At 43.3% G+C, this 22294-nt stretch overlaps 1 protein-coding gene across 1 annotated transcript in view; it reads right to left on the bottom strand.

Annotated features, from left to right (window-relative positions):
• vwa8 (von Willebrand factor A domain containing 8) overlaps nt 1-22294 on the bottom strand; it is a 485234-nt gene that overhangs the window by 104869 nt on the left and 358071 nt on the right. The window contains exons 33-37 of the mRNA XM_063051192.1: nt 14094-14203; nt 13360-13514; nt 12100-12301; nt 11059-11140; nt 7791-7995 (exon numbers count right to left, since the gene is read on the bottom strand). Coding sequence (XP_062907262.1) covers nt 7791-7995; nt 11059-11140; nt 12100-12301; nt 13360-13514; nt 14094-14203 — 754 coding nt within the window. The remainder of the gene's footprint in view (nt 1-7790; nt 7996-11058; nt 11141-12099; nt 12302-13359; nt 13515-14093; nt 14204-22294) is intronic.

The raw sequence follows: 22294 nt of genomic DNA, 5'->3' as shown, positions 1-22294 counted from the left end.
AAGGGCCAGAAGGGCCTATTCCGTGCTGTATCTCTAAATAAACTCACACAGTGAAAGCACTTGAGTGCAGTTACTGCTACACTGCTGGAAACCGGGAAGCTACAGCTTCCCACAAACACCAATGTGATGATGAAAATCAAAGACATAGCAGAAGCTGAAAATCTGAAATAAAAACTGAAAATGCTAGAAACATTCAGCTAATCGAAGACCTGAAACATTAATTATGGGGGGGAGGGGTCTCTTCCCATAGATGCTGCCTGACTTGTTGAGTATAATGTCTGGGTGAGCTGGTTCAGTGATGATCAGTATACTTGGGTGAACCCCCCTGCTACTTCTTAAAATGTGCAAAGGGATTCTGTATAGCCAATGAAAGGGATGACAAGATTGAAGCCTAGAAGAGACCACATCCAATCCACTGTAGCATTGACTGCCCTGTTGTCTTCCAACCTGTGGTTACTTAATTGAAGACACAGACTTCTGGCAAGGGGAGTAGCTCAAAGTTGACTTTTGTTGCCTCATTTGTTGCTTCCCCTTCTCAAACCTTAAGTGGGCTCCACCCAAATGCCTGTGACATTATTGTGTTCCAGCAATTTCAGGCATAAGCTATCTATTTTACAGTCTCAGAGGCATACAGCATGGAAACACATCATTCAGTCCAACAGGTCTGCTAACCAAGCTTCCCACCTAGGCTAGTCCCATTTACCCATGTTTGACCCATGTCTCTTTCCTATCCATGTACTTGTCCAACTACCTTGTAAATGCAGCTAATACACCAGTTTCGCCACTTCCCCTGCTTTTCATTTTATATATTGACTGGCTTCTGGGTGAAAACATTGTCTCAGGTTCCAGCTGAATCTCTCTTTTCTCACCTTATACCTATGCCCTCTAGATCTTAACCCCCTCCCCCCAGCCCTGGCAAAAAGACTATGCATCCACTCCATCATGACTCTACGCACTCTACAAAATCACTCCTCATTTTCCTACACTCCAATAAGGAAAAAGTCACAACCTTCTCATAATCTCTCCATAACTTAGTCCCTCAAGTCTTGGCAAGACCCTTGTAAATCTCCTCTACACTCTTTCCAGCTTAGTGGTATCTTACCTTATTGCAGGGAAACTAAAACTGAAGATTCCAAGTGTGATCTCATCCATGTCTTGCGCATCTGCAATATAACATTCCGACTTCTATCCTCAGTACACTGATTGATGAAAGCCAGCATGACATAAGCATTCTTCTCCACACTGTCTTCCTGTGACACCACTCTCAGTGAACCATATAAATGCACTCCTTGGTCCTCAACACTCACCAAGGCTCTACCATTCGCTATCTGCAGAAACAGTCTTCTGCAGATGGGGTTGGAGGTGACTGATGCAGGGTGGGGAGTGCAGGAGGGTGAATAGCTGGTAAGGAAGTTCACTTCACTGTTTACTCAGGGCCTGTGTTCTCACAATACATGGATTTAAGGTTCCCAATGCCATCTCCAATGTTCCTCCTCAGTGTCGTGTGTTATAGGCCAAAGGTTCCCAAGGAGTCCTGACGAAGGGTCTCGGCTTGAAATGTCGACTGTACCTCTTCCTAGAGATGCTGCCTGGCCTGCTGCGTTCACCAGCAACTTTGATGCGTGTTGCAAGGATGATTAGAAATCGGTTTTTTTGTTAACACTTTGGGAATATCTTGAATCTTTCTCTTTGCATGCCTGGTAGTAATATGGTGCAGAACAGAGTGTTTGTATCTGGAGTATGGTATTCCAATGATACTGGGATTATTAGCCTGGTACAGGACACTGATGTTTGTTTGCCAGTATTTCCAATGAACTGAAGGACTTTGTGCAGATATTTTTCAACTCTCCTGAGCTGCCATCTAAGTCTCAGAAGCATTGAACAAGACAGAGTTCCCTGCACCCAGTAGCTCATGTGCCTTCCACCAAGTCAAACGTTTTAACTTTGAGGAGGTCTGTTTTACAATGAACCAAACCAAACCAAACACTGAAGGCAACAATGAATTTCACTATTGTCGCCTGGCCATATGAAGATACAATAAGTAGTGCACTTCTTCTTTTACTGTCAAAAGGCAGCATTATGAAGTGGGTCAGAATCTTTGTCGGTGTGAGACCCATCCCGTCGTATGCTTTAGTGAACAAGTCAGCAATGGCTTGGAACTCAAACAGAGAAGCACAAGAGATTATGGAGAGCAGAACATCTTTGATGTCCTGTAGTGGAAGGCCTCATCATGAGAACAGATGTGGCATAGACAGAGGAACTCTGAAGGGAGAAAGATGTCCTTACAGGTGACATCAAAGAAGTGTAGTTGAGATAGCTGTGGAAGTCAATGGGGTATTAGTGGGTGTGGGTGGTCAGTTTAAGCTTAAACACAGACGAATTCTGCATACCACCGCTAAATAAGTGTCATTGGGGCAAGCAGTCTTTGAGTTGCAAAGATCAGAAGTAACAGAAAGGTGGCTGAGAAAATGTCTTTAGGGAAAAGAACATAAGTTGCATTGTAATGGGGGCATTTACACTGGCAAACTTCTATTTTAAAACAACGTAGTGTCAGACAGGATGTACTGGTAGTTTTCAATCTTCACACTTCTATCACTGTGAGTGACATAGTGGCACAGCTGGAAGAACTTTGCCTTGCAGCATCAGAGACTCAGGTTTGATCCTGACCTCCGGCACTGTCTCTGTGGAGTTTCCTCCACATGTTCTGGTTTCCTCCTGTATCCTAAAGATGTGCAGGTTGGCGGGTGAACTGGCTGCGGTAAATTCCCCCACTGTGTTGGTGACTGTTGTTGATCAGGATGTGTGGGTTGGCAGGTGAACAGCTACTGTAAATTGCCCCACTGTTGGTGAGCGGAGTTGATCAGGATGTGATGATAACAAAATAAGGGGATTAGAGTGGGATTAGTGTAAATGAGTAGCTGACAGTTAAAACGGACTTGGTGGGCTGAAGGGCCTGTTTTCATGCTGTATCTCTATGATTCTGGGTCATTATAAAGATAAAACAGTTATTTGCCTGTACTCTTTTACTAGAAATAAAAGAGTTCACTTCACACATTTCAACACCTCAGGACAAACTGAGTTAAAATCAATTTAGGGAAGGTAAGATGGTGTTCCCATGGAGATTGCAAGATTCTCTTTTTTTTTATCTAATGAGACAGACTACAAAACTGACTGCTGAAAATTGATCCTAGCACGCAGGGAAGTGGTAGAGTCAGGGAGAATTGATGGAGAATAAAGGTGCTCAAAGAGCATGGAATTGTACGGCATAGGAATAGGCCCCTCACGTACCAACCATGAACCCAGTCTAGCTTATCCCACCTGCCTGAACAAGGTCTGTAGCCCTCGATTTCCTGCCTGCTCATCTGACTAAATACCTCTTAAATACCACCATCATATCTGCCTCCACCCCTTCCCCTGGCAGTGTGTTCCAGGCACTTGCGTGTAAAAAGACTTGCTTTGTAAATCTCCTTTCCCCCCTCATTTTAAAGTGATGGCCCTCTAGTATTTGACATTTCCACCCTGGGGAAAAGACCCAAACTGTCCACCTTATCTATTCCTCCCATAATTTTCTATACAGTAACTTCTATCAGGTCACTTCTCAGTCTCCAACACTGCAGAGAAAACACTCCAAGTTTTTGTAACCTTTCCTTATAGCCAATACTATGTAATTCAGGAAAGACCCTAGTGAACATCTCCTGCACTCATTCCAAAGCCTCCACAGCCTTCCTAAAGTGTGGCAACCAGAGCTGCACACAATGCTGGAAACGTGGTCTAACCAAAGTCGTGTACAATTGCAACATGACTTCCCAACATTTATACTTAGTACGCTGACTGATGAAGGCAAACTTGCTGTACTCCTCCTTTACCACCCTATCTACTTGTCTTGTGACTTTCAGGGAGTAATGGACTTGCACCCCAAGTTCCCTTTGTATATCAATATTCCTAAGGGTCCTACCATTTACCAAAATGTAACACTTAACACTTGTCTGGATTAAGCTCCATCTGTTATTTCGCTGCCCAAATTTCCAACTGATCTATATTCTGCCATATCCTTTGACAACCTTCCTAACTAACTAACTATTTTTGTGCTGTATGTAAATTTACTAATCACACCATCTACATTTCATCCAAATCATTGATATATTTAACAGATAGCAGAGGTCCTATGACTGATCCTGTGGAACACCACAGGTTACAGTCATGTCTGCAGTCTCCAGTCAGAAAAGCACTCCTCCACCATCAGCCTTCTATGGCCAATCAATGACTGGGGGGCGGCGTGGGGGTGGGGGTTGCTAAAAGACCTGTTTCAGTGCTAGATGCCTATATGGCAAGGCAGAGTGAGGACAGAGGTTGCATTTTTATTGGACACTTCATCTCAGTGACCCAAAAGCTTCACAACCAATGAGATATTTCACAATGCAGTTATTATACACAGGTAGCACCGTAACACTGGGTTTATCTTTGTCAGCAGTTGCCAGTCGAGAAACAAATACCGCTACTTTTCTGAACAGATTAGTTTTGCAAGTTTGCACCGACTTGCACTTCACAAATCTTCTACCAACCAATTCAATTAGGCAGCTTAGCCTAACATAAATTTATATCTTTGGTTTAAAACAGATCCTTTAGGTATTTAAGTGTGGTTGTTGGGTTAGACTAATTAGTACAGCTTAAAGTGCATTTATCACAATAAGTACGTTCCTCAGTGTCAGAGAATAACCTGATACTAATTAATTGACAAAAATGTTTGAAAAGATTATTGACAAGTTTCAAAGATTTACAGTGGTTAGTTTAGTATTTAAAAGGTTTTACAATTTGTATGTTAATATGGAATTGAGTCTTCAGAACACATGCAGGTACTTTAGCCTTCTGGACTGTAACTTAACCATTATTATGTTATAGTCTGGCACCCACCATCAGCAACAGAGGGGATTAATACATTATTAATACAGAAAGAATGACTGCATCTAGCAACAGTCTGCGAAGTGTGCTTCATGTGCCAGCTGGCGCGGGAAGATTATGCAGGGGTTTATATTTAAAAAATCACAAGGGTTAATTGTAATAGCAAAGTGCTCCTCAGGAAGTTCACCAAGCAGTGGTTGGCCTTAGCTGGAGTGCCAAAGACAGTACTGGACACTGCACAGCAGCATGGCCCTTAGAAAGGACACAGAGTTGTTCCTGGGTGTGAAGGACATTAATTATTAGAAGTTAGAAATGTTCGTTCTGTTCTCTTTGGAACAGAACAGCTTAAGCAATGGTGTAACAGAGGTACTTAAGATGAAGGAAAGCTTTATTAAAAGTCGAGCACTCAAACAACTACTCCCACTTGAGACATAAGATCTGGTGCAATTCAGAGCAACACACAATCTGCTGGAGGAACTCAGTAAGTCAAGCCGTATCTGTGGGAGGAGAGGAATTGTCAAGATTTTGACTTGAAACCTATCTCAGAACTGAGAGTGAAGATGGGATGTAGCCAGTATAGAGAGGAGAGGGAGGGCTGTGAAACTAGAGCCTGGAGTGATTAGTGAACTGAAAGACAATGGCCAAGTGTTTTCAAGTGAGGGGAAGAGAGGGGTGGAGTTGGGAGACACAGGTGAATGATAGATGGAGGTAGACAGAGAGAAAAAGAATCAGAGACAGACCCAGTGAGGTAGAGGGAGAGGATGGTGATGCAGGGAGATAAACAGGAACACAAAGAACTCCCAGTGCTGGAATCTGATAAGGGACGTGATGATGAGAAGTATTTGGAGAGAGGTGGATGGCAGGAGGAAACAGAACCAGATAGGGAAGGGGAGGGGGCAAGCCTGAGAGTGAACTCTGTGTGTGTGTGTGTGTGTGTGCGCGTGTGTGCGCGCGCGCGTGTGTGTGTGTGCGCATGTGTGTGTGTGCGCATGTGCGTGCGTGTGTGTGTGTGTGTGTGTGTGTTGCTGGATTGGGTTGGGAAAGGGACAAGAACAGGAAGGACAAAGGAAGAAGGGGTGAGGGGAAGCACCTGACTCTGCACATCTCCACTTTTTATTGGCCATCTCTCCTCACCACGTTCACTACTGATGCAGAATTCTGATCTGAAATGTCATCAGTCTTGCCCCCAAAAGATGCTGCTCACCCAGTTGACTTCCACCAGAACTCTGTTTCTTGCTAGCTATTCACTTTGGTTCATAAACCAACAACCATAGGCTGGAAATTATTGGTAAAAATGTTAGAGATGAGAAGAAGTTAATATTTCTTTTCTGACAGATGGTTGTCAAAGTTGAAAAATAAGAGGAAATCTGACTTTATGAGAGACGGTCAGTAACGGAGGATGAAAATACTCAAGTTACAATGGAGAGCAGAAATGTGTGATGGAGCACGATAGATCTTTTATTGAGGCAGCACTGCACAACAGACAGAACGGTCTTATTCTGTGCTCTATACTTCCCTGGTTCTATTAACACACACAGAACATCCAGTTATCATCACATTGGTACATGTGGAGGCTTGTTCTGTAAAAATTGGCTCTGATGTTTCTTAAAACATAACTCCTTTTTTAAAGAAAGGGGCTTCCCTTCCTCCACCATCAACTCTGCTCTCAAACGCATCTCCCCCATTTCACGCACATCTGCTCTCACTCCATCCTCCCGCCACCCCACCAGGAATAGGGTTCCCCTTGTCCTCCCCTACCACCCCACCAGCCTCCGGTCCAACATATTATTCTCCGTAACTTCCGCCACCTCCAATGGGATCCCACCACTAAGCACATCTTTCCCTTCCCCCTTCTCTTTGCTTTCCGCAGGGATTGCTCCCTACGCAACTCCCTTGTCCATTCGTCCCCCCCATCCCTCCCCACTGATCTCCCTCCTGGCACTTATCCTTGAAAGCGGAACAAGTACTACACATGCCCTTACACTTCCTCCCTCACCACCATTCAGAGCCCCAAACAGTCCTTCCAGGTGAGGCGACACTTCACCTGTGAGTCTGCTGGGATGATATACTGCGTCCGGTGCTCCCGATGTGGCCTTTTATATATTGGCGAGACCCGACGCAGACTGGGAGATCATTTCGCTGAACACCTACGCTCTGTCCGCCAGAGAAAGCAGGATCTCCCAGTGGCCACACATTTTAATTCCACGTCCCGTTCCCATTCTGATATGTCTATCCACGGTCTCCTCTACTGTCAAGATAAAGCCACACTCAGGTTGGAGGAACAACACCTTATATTCTGTCTGGGTAGCCTTCAACCTGATGGCATGAACAACGACTTCTCAAACTTCCGCTAATGCCCCACCTCCCCCTCATACCCCATCCATTATTTATTTATATACACACATTCTTTTTCTCTCTCTCCTTTTTCTCCCTCTGTCCTTCTCACTATACCCCTTGCCCATCCTCTGGGCTTTTCCCCCCTCCCCCTTTTCTTTCTCCCTAGGCCTCCTGTCCCATGATCCTCTCATATCCCTTTTGCCAATCAACTGTCCAGCTCTTGGCTCCATCCCTCCCCCTCCTGTTTTCTCCTATCATTTTGGATCTCCCCCTCCCCCTCCCACTTTCAAATCTCTTACTAGCTCTTCTTTCAGTTAGTCCTGACAAAGGGTCTCAGCCCAAAACATCAACTGTACCTCTTCCTAGAGATTCTGCCTGGCCTGCTGCGTTCACCAGCAACTTTGATGTGTGTTGCTTGCACATAATTAAACACATCTTTTTCTTGGCTATAAGGTATTTTTGGTGCTCTCAGTTTTAGAAAGGTGCTATATAAAAGCAAATTTTAATTTCTTTAAAGATAGGGAAAGTGCTGTTCCTTATTGTGTATTCGATACCTGTATTGGTCGCCCATCCTGTTGTCCAATCATGTTCCTCCACTCCAGCAGGGAACGCTGTAGATGGTGGAATCCGGTCTCCCAAAGTCGGACATGCCCTCCCAAATCCACTGACACCACTCCTCCAGTTCCCATGGGTGCTATTAGGACTTCTGTATCTGAGATCTGAGACAGCCACTGAGTATACGGAGAGACTGAGACAGCCCTGCAGAAAAGAGAAGTGCACAGGTTTATCATTGTAGCCAGCCTGGATCCAAACCACATATAACTTTTCTACGCAAAAACAGGAATTCTGCAGATTCTGGTAATTCAAGCAACACACATCAAAGTTGCTGGTGAACGCAGCAGGCCAGGCAGAAATGCTGCCTGGCTTGCTGCGTTCACCAGCAACTTTGATGTGTGTTGCTATAACATTTCTACACCAGCTCAAGCCTGACAGATGTGGAAGACAACTTTACAAATGGGCATCCTGGGAATCAGTTACATTGGATGCACAACCTCTGCTGTTTGTGATTTAGAAATAACCTGGATGAAAATGTGTTTGTAAACAATATGGATAATGTAGAAGACTGCTAAAGGATACAGCAGATATAGATCAGTTGCATAAACGGGTGGAGAAATAGCTGATGTAATTTAATTGGGCTAAATGCAAAGTGTTACACTTTGGAAAATCAGGTGTAAGGAGACCCTTAATAATGTTGCTGAGCAGGGGAAACTAGGGGCCCAAATTCATAGTTCCCTGAAAATGGCCACAGATATTGATAGTGTGATACAGAAGCTGTACTCCATGCTTTCCTTTGTTAGTCATCCATCTGAGTTCGACAGTTGGGAAGGTATGTTCCAGCTTTATAAATCTCTAGTTAGGCCGTATCTGGAGTATTTTATCCAGTTCTGTCACCCCATTATAAATAGGAAGGATGTCGAGGCTTTGGAGAGGGTGCAGAAGAGGCTTACCAAGATACTGTCTGGATTAGAGAGCTTATGGTATAAGGAGTGGTCAGCCAATCTTCAGTTGTTTTCTCTGCAGCGGCTGAGACTGAAGGCAGATCTAATCAAAGATTATAAGATTATAAGAGGCATAAATAGAATAGACAGCTGGCATTGTTTTCCCAGGGTTAAAATGTCGAATATCAGAGGGCATGCATTTAAGGTGAAGTGAGTTAACTTTAAGGGCAATGAGCCGGGTAAGTGTTTGTTTGTTTGTTTGTTTGTGTTTTTGTTTGCACAGAGAGTGGTGGGTACCTGGAATGGTCTGTCTGGAGTGGTGGTGGAGGCATTTATGATAAGTTGTTCAAAAGGTTCTTAGATAGACACATAAATATGTAGAAATGGACAATGTGTAAGCAGAAGGGATTAGTTTAGTTGGGCATTTCACTTCTAATTTAAATAGTTTGCCACACGAAGGCCCTGTTCCTGTGCTACGCTGTGTTCAAACACAGAAATCATTCATTCTATCCAAGGCAAGGTCAATAGTCAGAATCCTTCTCCCTGGGTAGAAATGTCAAGTATTAGAAGAAATGGACAGTACCAATGGAAACATGATCAGGTCCTGAAGACCATCGCTGAAGCCGTCAGTGCAGGAGTTAAGTGGGAGAAGTGGTCCCGACCCTCCAAGCAGACCATTGCCTTTGTCAGAGCTGGAGAGCAGCCAATACCTGCCAAAAGAACATCTGCAGGCATTCTGACCTCTGCACAGGACTGGCAGCTGTTGGTGGACCTCGATCGGCAGCTGAAGTTCTCCGACCATATCGCAGCCACCATCCTGCGACCAGATATTGTCCTTGTGTCTGAGTCTACAAAGCAAGTAGTGCTGCTGGAGCTGACAGTCCCATGGGAAGATCGCTTGGAGGAGGCCTTTGAAAGGAAGCTCTCCAAGTACGCAGGACTGGTCAGCAACTGTCAGCAGGCTGGATGGAGAACGAGGTGTCTCCCAGTGGAGGTTGGTTGTAGGGGATTTGCAGCCCGTTCCTTAGTTAGAGCCTTCAGCAATTTGGGCATCAAGGGAGAGAGGAAGAGGAGAGCCATTCGCAGTACCACCGATGCGGCAGAGAGGGCCTCAAGATGACTGTGACTCAAAAGAGGGGAGCCATGGAGTCATAAGTAGCTAGCCATCTGGACACAAGCTGGGGTCTGATCAGCCCTGGCTGGGTCACCTGGAGGAGGTTGTATGATGTTGAAAGACCCGAAACACCCGATGATTCCAGGAGCATCGCTGAAGATGTGTCCAGAGGCATCAGTAGATGTATGCACATAGTAAGATGAGAGGAGGATATTTAATAGAGATGCGCAGGGCAAGTTTTTTTTTAACACATTAGAGAGTGTAGGTGCCTGGAATGGCCTGCCAGGGAAAGTAATGGAGCAATAGTGGCGTTTAAGAGGCTTTTAGATAGAGACATGAATGTGTAAGTAGACGGCTATGAATCATTTGTAGGTAGAAGGGGTTTAGCTTAATCTGGCATTGTGTTTGACATTGACATCATGGGCTGCAGAGCATGTTCCTGTTCTATATTCAAAGTTTTCAAGGTAAACGTTCATGTTCTAATCAAGAATTCTACCAGAAATGGAAGAAATTCTGCAGATACTGGAAATCCTGTGCAAAACACACAAAATGTTGGAAGAACTCAGCAGGTCAAGCAGCATCTATGGGCATGAACAAACAAGTCGACATTTCTGGTGAGACCCTTTTCCTGAAGAAGGTTTTCGGCCTGAAACATCAGCTGTTTGTTCACTCCCATGGATGCTGTTTGACCTGGTGAGTTCGTCCAGCATTTTGTGTGTGTTGCTCAAGATTTCTACCAGCACTCTTTCTTCAATCCAATTCCCACACCCCTGTTCCTTTCTCCCTATCTAACTTCCTCTTAAATTTGTGTTGCTCCTCTCTTTGGTTCTCTGGACAGAGAAGTTATTCCTGATCTTCTCTATTTGGTTTATTGATGACTTGTTCATAGTCCTGAAAGTGGAAACATCATTAGGAAGGCTTTCCATCCATCGCTTTTATGTTTCTATCTGAAACAACCATGCGTAGAATAATTGTCTTTATTGTGTGAATTTGGTCAAACAGCAGTGATATTCATTAAAAGCGGTATTGGTAATTTGGGATCCTCTCCTTGAAGTATGAGGCTGGGGGATCAAATTAAAATTTCAAAACAAATAGTATATTTTTGTTGGGCATGCAAGACATATAAAATGGAATTAAGGACTAGGAAGATAAACTCCTTGGCAGAATGACCCATATTATTAAAAGTATCCCATTTCATAATTTGCTTACCTGGGAATAGGAACATATTTAATTTTCTTGGTGTTTAGATCAGTTACTTCTAAGAACACCGTGGTATCTGGAGGTTTCACATCTATCAGAAAGGAAAATAAATGAGTACATAGAATATAGAACAGTGCAGCACAGGAAAAGTACTTTGGCTCATTATGTTGTGCTAAATTAATTAAGCTGAAGATGCCTAATCCCTTCTGCCTGTATATGGTCCATTTCCCTCCATTCTCTACATACTTATATGCCTATATAAAAACCTCTTAACACTTTTATTGTATCTGCCTCCACCACCACTCCTGGTAGCAAGTCCCAGGTATCCACTCTCTGTGTACGAAAGATTACCTGTCCGATAGCTTCAGGGTCCTGAACTTACTTTTCAATGTATTAACTAATAAACAAATGGTGAGAGAAAAAAAATAAGAGGACATTTGGTAGATGGAAGATGGTGAAAGGGAGAGATAATCACACAATGGGAATAATGTAGTGAAGGTGGGGAAGAGCTGTGTAGAACAAAGCTATTATCTTGTTGGTAGGACCAAATGATTTAATCTGACTATATGACATTCATCACCTGCAGTTATGTACAATGTGTTTCTAACTGATACATTAAGTCATTTGGCCTCACCCATTGGTGATATTCCCATTGTTTTATCCACTCTTCCCTCACCTTCTGAAAATTGATCTGTTTTCTCTCTTTCTCAATACTGCTAAATATGGGACCCGAAATTTAAACTGTTTCTCCTTGCACAGATGCTGCCTGAGCTGCTGAGTGTTTGTAGCATTTTCTGTTTTATTTCAGATTTCCTATAACTGAGCTTTTTTTTAGTTTTCATTTACTGGAGAATTCATGGAAGATTACAGGAGTGCAGAGCTGGCTGTCTTTAGTACACTTGAGAAAGCTATTCCACTTTCCCAGACAATGGTGCTGGGATTCTTGAGAAAACCATTGAGGGTTGACAGTTTGAAGAACCATGGCTGTAAAGACTCTGCTATACAACTCTATGGAATTGACTGTAAAGAGAATATCAGTGCTACACCCACCTTGTAGGTAGATTTCATTTAGAGGCACATCTGTGGCTGCAACAGCTCGAATCACCTGGTTGGTCCCAGTCAGGGTTACGCAGTTGGTCTGTTTAACATTCCTAGTCAAGTTACTACCGTAGAAGAGCTTTTCTGTTGAGGAACCACCAAAAGTTCTGTCCAGTTGAGCTTTTCTTTTCCATGTGTACACTTCATTGGGAGACTGCAGAGACACATTTTAATTAAGTATAACCCATGAATTAATTGAAAAGGGATTAATAAATCATAAAAGGAAGAAACCTAACAAGATACTCTTGTTATCTCTGTGACTCTTCTTTGGAGATCTTATGAACCACCTTCTTCTTGTGATCCTTCTTAGGTGAAGGATAATTTGCTTCTACACTGATTAAGAGCCCAGTCGAGATGGACTGAGTGTGCTTGCCATCTCCAATAGTACTCAAATACCCACCTTGTGAAAGAATAAATTGGAAACAACAGGATTGCTATAAAAACCTGTCTGGTTCACTAATACAATTGTGGAGGAAACCTGCTATTCTTGTGTCATCTGGCCTATTTGTGGTATTGGTTTATTAGTCTCGTGTCTAAGAAACATACATAACTAAATTGAGGTGGTAAAAGAAAAAAGAGAATGCATTGTAATGTTACAGCTACAGAGAAAGTGTCAGACAAATAAAGTGCAAGGGCCACAATGGGGTACAATGGGAGACAAAAGTTCACATTTATCATACAAGAGCCCTGTTCAAGGTCCTTGAGCCTGGTGGTAAGAGTTCTTAAGTTTTTCTATATTCTGCTTCATGGAAGGAGTCGGGGGAGAAGAGGGAAAGACCAGGGTAGAGGGTCCTTGATTACATTGGCAACTTTCCTGAGGCAGTGGGAAGTATAAATGAAGTCACTGGAAGGGAAGCTGGTTTATATGATGGACAGGGCTCCATTCACAACTCTCTGCAATTTCTTATGGTCTTGGCAGAGCAATTGTAATACCAGATTGTGATGCATCCGGATAGGATGATGGAGGAGGAGTTTAAATTGTCAAAAATGCAAAGATGTTTGGTACAAAATATTGATAAAAACAGTAACCCTGATACACTTGATTTCAAGGTTATTCTGCATGTGAAGTAGAAATGAAAAGCAACTCACTGATCCATACCATCAGTTCCAAATCAAGGAAACTTAAAAGCAACCCCTTTTAATTTCAGGTGCTAACTGATGTGAATAACCTCTAATGTGAACTGAACCCTATTCCTTTGATTTGTGCTTTACCATCAGATCTGGAAATCCAACAACTATAGTTGCAAAGCTGTTTTCATCCGACAGAATCCGATTTGGAGAAGCAATCTTCTGTCCCAGAGCTGCACTGAGGTTCACTGGGGATAATTCTTCCTTTGATACTGTACAGGGGTTTAGGAGCTCCAGGGCTAAAATCAAAGGATGACAACTCTTCATTAGTACTTCAAGACATTCATTAAACGTACAGAATAAATACCATTTTCACTCAAACAGCAGCAGCATGATGAGACTACTTAGGAATGAGGTTTGAATAAAAAATGAAATCGTGATTGCTTCTGCCTGTACATTTATGTGCAAAAATATTCCAAGGGGCTAGTTTTATTTGGTGAGATTCTGCTGCATACATTTAGACAACACTTGACAACATTAACAGGATAATAACAGCCACTTCATTATTAAAATGGGAATTTTGGATGATGTACAGCCTCAAGCAAGTTATAAATATTCTGCATCAACTTTCACATTGTTTGTCATCATTCTTCTCAGTTGTGCTATTCCATGAGTGTGTGCAAAGAGGCTGGAACAGCCTTTTGCCTCTTTAAGCGTAAATTTAAATATAAAAATGAAGACATAAAAGTTATTGGAGGCAGTCTGAACAGAAACAGAGTGATCTGAAGTAGGCTAGATCTGATACAGGCTGAAGTGGGAATTATATGGTCATGTTAAATCATGGGAGTTAATACATAAGATAATGGTCATCTACATACCTGTAGAGATCCCAAATCCTGTGTGGACTGGCTCCTCATTTACTGCCTGCAGCTCACAAACTCCTGACAAGTCATATCCAATGTGCATTGGCTTTGTCAGGAGGAACTTCCTGATAAGTAATGAGAAACAACTTGTTAATCGATAATTGAGTGAAAACATGATTTTGGATACAAGTGACAATCTGTCAGCGTGCGTGAGTGGGTGGGTGGGTAGGTGACAGGGAGAAAAGGGGCTTTTAAGGGTCTCGGCCTGAAACGTCGACTGATTACTCTTTTCTATAGACGCTGCCTGGCCTGCTGAGCTTCTCCAGCATTTTGAGAGTGTTGTTTTACTCTTGTTGCTGTTGTGTTGTTTTTGTTGTTGTTGCTTGAGTCGTTCTGCTGAACACTACAGCCATGCTATGTCCGTGCTGGAATGTGTGGCGACATTTGTGGGCTGCCCTCAGCACATCCTTGGGTTGTGTTGGCAGTAAACACAAATGACACATTTCACTGTATGTCTTAATGTACAAGGGATAAATAAATGAAACTGAAACTTAGATCAGAATGTGTTGAAAATTTTCAACAAACCAAGCAGCATCTATAGAGACAGAAGAAGGGTTGATTTTTTAGGTCACTGTTCCTTCAACTGCTCCCCTCTCCACAGATACTGCATAGGTTGCTGAATATTCCCAGCATATTCTTTTTGCTTTTCTATCAGATTTTTGATATTGACAATTTTTTGCTTTCTGAATTTTTGGCATGGAACTATAGTAGCCAACTTAGGAGTTCTTAGTTTACTGATGATACTGATGTCATTTATAAGCTAGATTGATTCCTGGAGGGCATTTTATTGAATTTAAAGTAGGGCAATGTTTCTTCCAGTTAGAATTGCTGTCAAATGCAAAAACTATAATTTAGATCAAAATTCTCAATTCTCCATTCTCCCATTCCTTTAGTTTTCTGTTTTTAACTCCAATTTCACTTCTAAGTCTGCAAAAAAAAAAGGTTTTGCCATCTATCAACAGATCTACTTGAATTTAATTGGGCTTAATCATAGAACATGGAGCACAGTATGATACAGCAAAGGAACATGCCATTTGGCTCACAATTTTATGCCGAACCAGCTAAAAAGCATATCAAAAACATCCAAACACTAATCCGTTCTGCCTACATCATTTCTACATCCCTCCATCTTCCTCACATCCATGTGCCTATCTAAACGTCTCTTAAATTCTAATGTATTTGGCTCTACCACCATACCAGGCAATCATTGACTCTAAGTAAAAAACATACCCCTCACATCCCCCTTGAACCTACCCCGCTCTCACCTTCCTTTTGGTATAAGACACTTCAATCCTGGGGAACAGATAGTCCCTGTCTACTCTATCAATGCCTCTCACAATATTATAAACCTCTATCAGATCTCCCCTCAGCACTGATGCTCCAGAGAAAACAACCCAAGTTTGTCCAGCCTCTTGTGACAGCCCATGCCCTCTAAACCAGGCAGATCCTGCTAAACCTCTTCTGCACCCTCTCCAAAGCCTCAACATCCTTCCTATAGTGGGGTGACCAGAACTGTGTGCAATGCCCCAGATGTGACCTATAACACTGCAACACAACCTTCTGACTTTTGAACAATGCCTTCACTAATAAAAGCAAGCATACCATAAGCTTTAAGAAGTTGTTAAAGATTTGTAACGTTTCGTTACCCAGCTAGGCAACATCATCAGTGCCAACTGCAGCTAGCAATATGTTGGACAGACTGGTAGGAAGCTATCAACAAGGGGACATGAACGCCATCTAGCTGTAAACCGTCATGATCAACTTTCCCTTCTATCTATATATTGTGTCAGCGAAGCACATCAATTCGACTGGACCAATGTCACTATCCTAGGCCAAGGCCGTCAACGACAAGCCTGAGAGTCCTTAGGCTACATCCACACTGGACTGGATAACTTTGAAAACACCAGTTTCGCGTAAAATGATGGGCATCCACACCAGGCGTTTTTGAAAATACCTCCGTCCACATTAAAACAGGATTTGGGCAAATCTCCTCCTACTGGGCACGCGCAGGACACATCTACGGGAAACAAGCAAAGAGGAAATGGTATACTATTTCTGTTTCCATGGCGGCATTGTGCTTTTTCCATTGATCAAAAACTAGAGTACCTACAACAGCAAAAGAAAGTTTTCAACCATGTCTTCCAGGAATACAAAGAAAACCTCCACTGGAAAAAGCAGCTATTAACATAGGCAATAAAGTAAACAACACGCATGAAGCCATCTGCCATTGTTGTTGTGGTGTTGAAGGTTGCATTCAAGAAAACAATGAAATGCCGCCACATCTGTTCCGGCACGTCATGACAGCGTTTTTAAAAAGCTCCGGTTACCCCGTACACACTATACCGCCCAACTGGCGTTTTCAGATTTACACACTCTGGAGAGTGTTTTAGAAAAGCTCAGTTTTCGGGGGAGGAAAACGCCGTTTCAGTGTGGGCAGAGGATCAAAACGAAGAGAAAAGCTTTGGTTATGGATTTATCTGGTCTAGTGTGGACGTTGCCTTAAGAGGCTTTGTTCTCGACACAGAATTCTATCAACAAGGATGTTGAAATGAAGTCAGTTTACATCCCACTTCAGCATCAAGTCGTCAGTCCAGAGCAAAAAGCCAATTCACACCTGATTACACGCGTCAATCAATGAGGAAGCCATTAATCCTACATAATAGTCGACTAACACAGCCCGAACAACAATTATCATCTAATCAGATTTTAACGAACCAATTGCAGATTATATAATCACTAACCAATAGAAATGGCATATGTACCCAACACACACACACACAAACAGACTAATCACAGGACACATAAAAGACGAACAATGTTAATCACCAACATTTCATTCGAAGTTGTACTGATGATGTTGCCTAGCTGGATAATGAAACGTCTGCAAGCTAACAAGCCAACTTGGCGAGCCACTCAACAACGAATACCATAAACTTTCTTAACCACCTTATCGATCTGTGTAGCCACTTTCAAGGATCCCAAGATCACTCGGCTCAGTGACACTTTAAGGATCTTGCCTTGAACAGTGTACTGTCGCCTTGCATTTGCCCTACCGAGGTGCAACACCCCACATTTATCTGGGTTAAATTCTATCTGCCATTTCTCAGTCCATATCTGCAATTGGTCTATAGTCATTCAGGTCACAAACAGCAGAGATCCCAGCACAGATACCTGTGGAATACCCACCAATTACAGACCTCCAGCTCGAATAAGTCTCTTCAACCACTACCTTGTCTTCTATATGCAAGCCAGTTTGAATCCAAACAGCCAATTCACCATGAGCCCCATATATCTTAATCTTCTGGATTAGCCTCCCATGAGGTGAAACACCTCACTAAAATCCATGTAGATAACATCTATTGCTCTACCTTCATCAATCTCTCTCATCACCTTGTCAAAAAAATCAATCAAGTTGGTAAGACACAACTGCCATACATATAGCCATGCTGGCTCTCCTAGTTAGGCCATGGATTTCCAAATGCTCACATATCCTACCCCGACGAATTTTTTCCAGCAATTTCCCTACAACTGACATGAGACTCATCAGTCTATAGTTTTCAGGGTTTTTCCTTGTTCCCTTCTTAAACAGATAGATAGATACTTTATTAATCCCAAAGGAAATTACAGTGTCACTGCAGCATTACAAGTGCATAGATATACAAATGTTAGAAGAGAAGTAAGAAAGGATAAAAAATAAGTTATCTCAAACAGTCTAACAGGAGGGAGGGTTGTCGTCATCATCATCATCATCATCATCATGGCTTGGCTTCCTGAATGAAGATTTAAGAAGGGGGCTGCCCACGTCTTCTGCAGGCTCACTGGTGGCTGACAAGGCCAATACAGGACAGGCAGGCCCGGCCACAGCGGCTGCAAGGGAAATTCTGTTCTGGGTTTGGTGCTGCTGTGTCACAGTTCTTCCTCCTTCTCCTTTTGCCCTCACTTCCCCAGCTATAGGTTGACACATTAAAGAGCCTAATGGCCGAGAATAAGAATGACCTCATATAGTGCTCTTTAGAGCAGTGCAGTTATCTTAGTCTATTACTGAAAGTGTTTTTACGCAGAGGGTGAGAAACATTTTCCAGAATTGCCAGGATTTTCTGTAGGATCCTTTGATCTACCACAGCCTCCAGTATGTCCAGTTTGACCCCTATAACAGAGCCAGCCTTTCTAATCAGTTTATTGAGCCTGATGGCATCACCAATATTGATGCTATTTCTGCAGCACACCACCACATAGAAGACTGTACTAGGGGCAACACACTGGTAGAACACATAAAGGAGAGGCCTGCATACTCTACAGGACCTCAGTCTCCTCAGGAAGTAGAGGCAGCTTAGGCCATTCTTGTACAGAGCCTCTGTGTTGGTGCTCCACTCTAAGCTGTCATCCAGGTGCACCCCCAGGTACTTGTAGGTCCTCACCATCAACAGAGGTACAACAGTCCTCTGGGGCCTCACCTGCGGCTAGAGAGAACATGAAGATACTGGTCAAGGGCCTAGCAATCTTGTCTCTTGTCTCCTTCAATAACCTGGGGTAAATCCCATCAGGCCCTAGAGACTTATTCACCTTAATGCTCCTTAGGAGGCCCAACACTTCCTCCTCCTTGACCTCTAAATGCCCTAATGTGTTAATATACTCAGCACTAATCTCCTAGTCCTCCATATCCTTTTCTTTGGTAAATACTGAAGCAAAATTCTCATTAAGTACCTCACTCACATTCTCCACATCCAAGCAAATGTTCCCATCTTTATCCTTCAGTTCCACTCTCTCCCTCGTTATCCTTTTACTCTTGACAATACACACAAAATGCTGGAGGAACTCAGCAGGCCAGGGAGTACCTATGGAAAATTAAACAGTGGACGGTTCAGGCCGAGGCCCTTCACTGGGACTGGAAAAAAAAGATGAGAAGTCAGAGCAAGAAGGTGGGTGGAGGGGAGGAAGAAGTACAAGGTGGTAGGTGGTGAAACCAGGAGTGGGGTCGAGTGAAGTGAAGTGAAGAGCTGGGAAGTTGATTGGTGAAAGAGATGAAGGGCAGGAAATCTATGGCGTTCAAGACCAGTGATCCAAAACTATACAAGACCAGATAAAACCCGAGGAAGGCTATTTTAAGAGTGAAAAAACTATTTTGTTTGAAGTTAGAGATGGAATTGTATGCACATCAGCTCTGGCAGGGTTTGCAGGCCATTACTTCCTACAAGGCAAAACTTAACATCATTGATGGAGACAGACAGGGGAAGCACAGAGGAACACCTGGAGAAACTTTTGAAATGCCCGGTTCGCTGCTGCTGCTACTGTGCGATCGAGAATCTCCAGAGGGAAGGCCCCAAAATCCCCAGCTTTGACTGAGATTGAGGTCGAATCGTTCCGATAGAGATGGTGCTCGGTACTCAGTGTCGGAGGGCTGGTCAGAGGCTCGAAGTTTTTGGACGACTCAGAGTCGGACTGTGATCAGGCATGGCAGGGAGAGTTTTCTTCCTTCTCCCGTCTGCGTGAGATGTGGGACTTTCGAGAGACTTTGAACTTTTTTGCTGTGCCATGGCCTGCTCTTCATCAAGTTATGGTATTGTTGCACTGTTGTAACTATATGTTATAATTATGTGGTTTTTGTTAGATTTTCAGTCTTGGTCTGTCCTGTGTTTTGTGATATCACACCGGAGGAATATTGTATCATTTCTTAATGCATGCATTACTAAATGACAATAAAAGAGGACTGCGTGTCCTCATAATCTAATCTAAATGACTGTGGTGGTTCACTTCTGTGCACACATTGAAAGAGAGAATAAAACTACACCTGTGTGAACCCCTGAAGCATCTGGTGACTCTGTGATCTCTGTCTCAGATGCCGATGTCAGAACATCGGTCAAGAGGGGCACTGAAAACCAGTGCCAACCAACTGACGGAAGTTTTCAAGGACATCTTCAATCTCTCACTGTTGCAATTGGAGGTTCCCAGCTGCTTCAAAAGGACAATAACCACGAAGAGCAGGGTGAGCTGCCTCAATGACTATCATGCAGTTGCACTCAGAACTACAGTACTATGAGATGAAGCACTTTGAGGGGTTGGTCATGGCCTGAATCAACTCCTGCCTAAGCAAGGACATGAACCTGCTGCCATTTGCTTATTGCCACAGTAGATCTACAGCAGATGAAATCTAACTGGCTCTTTACTTGGCCTTGGATCACCCGGACAACAGCAAAGCCTACGTCAAGCTGCTGTTTATCGAACACGCCTCAGCATTCAACACCATCATACCCTCAGTTCTAATCAACAAGCTCCAAAACCTGGGCCTCTGTACTTCCCACTGCAACTAGATCCTTGACTTCCTCATCAGGAGACCACAGTGCGTGCAGATCAGAAATAACATCTTCTCCTCGCTGACCTTAAGGATGTGCGCTTAGCCCAATGCTCTACTCTTTCTACATCTATGACTTTCTGGCTAGGCACAGCTCAAACACCATCTATAAATTTACCAATGACACAATTATTGGCAGAATCTCAGATTGGTGGTGAGAAGGTGTACAGGAGTAAAATAGGTCAGTGGTGTCACAACAGGAACCTTGTGCTTAAAGTCGGTTAGACCAAGGAATTGATTGTGGACTTCAGGAAGGTGAAGTCGAGGGAATATACACCAGTCCTCACCAAGGGATCAGCAGTAGAATAGGTGAGCTGTTTCAAGCTCCTGAGCGTCAACATCTCTGAAGATCTATCCTGGGCACTAGATATTGATGCAATTACAAAGAAATTGGACCCTTTGGTAAGAGGACCCTGATGGCAGTTATATACAGGCTTCCCAACAGTAGCTGGGACGTGGACCACAGATTACAAAAGGAAATAGAAAAGGCATGTCAAAAGGTCAATATTATGACAGTCATGGGAGATTTTACATGCAGGTCAATTTGAAAAATCAGGTTGGTAACAGATCTCAAGAGTGAGTATGTTGAACGCCTATGAGATGGCTTTTTAGAGCAGTTTGTCATTGAGCCTACTAGGGGATCAGCTATACTGGACTGGGTGTTATGTAATGAACCAGAGGCGATAAAACTAATGTAAAAACAAAAAAAGAGGGCATATAACAAAGCAAAAATTAGCAGTAGGGTAGAGGACTGGGAAGGTTTAAAAAACCTACAGAAAGCAACTAAAAGAATCATTAGAAGGGAAAAGATGAAAAACAAAAGCAAGCTATCAAAGTGGATAGTAAAAGCTTTTTCAAGTATGTAAAAAATAAAAGAGTGGATATAGGACCGCTAGAAATTGAGGCCGGAGAAATAATAACGGGAGACAAGAGATGGCAGATGAACTAAATGAGTATTCTGCATCAGACTTCACTGTGAAAGACGCTACCAGTGTATCAGATGTTGTAGTGTGTGATGGAAGAGAAGTTAATGCAGTTACTATCACAAGGGAAAAAGTGCTCAAAAAGCTGAAAAACCTAAGGGTACATAGGTCACCCAGACCAGATGAACAGCACCCTAGGGTTCTGAAAGAGATAGCGGTAGAGATTGTGGAGCCATTAGCAATGATCTTTCAAAATCATTGGCCTTTGGCATGGAGCCAGTGGACTGGAAAATTGCAAATGTCACTCCACTCTTTAAGAAAGGAGGAAGGCAGCAGAGAAGAAATTACAGACCAGTTAGCCTGACCTGAGTAGTTTGTCATAAGGGGGGCGCTGGTGGTGGACCCAAATGCAAGATACAGACGCTGAAATACTAGGAACAGAACTAGGACTAGAGTTAAGCAAGCAAGGGAAGTGGGGAGAAAGGACGCTGGACACTGACATAGGCCCTGGAAGAGACTAGGATGCAGGGCGTGGGCAAGGATATGGACAAGAAACATGGAACCCGAACAAGGAACTAGGAACAAGGAGCCTGGACTATTGACATGGAACTTGAAACCAGAGCCTGGACAAGGACCCAGAACCTGGGTCTTGGTTGGGACTTGGAACCTGGGTCCTGACTCGGAACCGGAACCCGGGTCTAGGCTAGGACTCGGAACTGGGATCTTGACAAGGACAGGATGTGGCTACAGAACAGGATGTGGAACTCCTGCTCAGGATGAGGTACATGGACAGGACGAGAACACAAAGCCTTGACTTGGACAGGATGAGGTTCTTGGATGTGGCTTGGACAGGACGAGGGAACTCCAGCACTGGGCTGGGCAAG

This window comes from Mobula hypostoma, chromosome 6 (genome assembly GCF_963921235.1).
Source record: "Mobula hypostoma chromosome 6, sMobHyp1.1, whole genome shotgun sequence".
NCBI classification, from domain to species: Eukaryota; Metazoa; Chordata; class Chondrichthyes; order Myliobatiformes; family Myliobatidae; genus Mobula; species Mobula hypostoma.
Note: the sequence above shows the minus strand (reverse complement) of the source record. Positions and strands in the feature narration are given on the sequence as shown.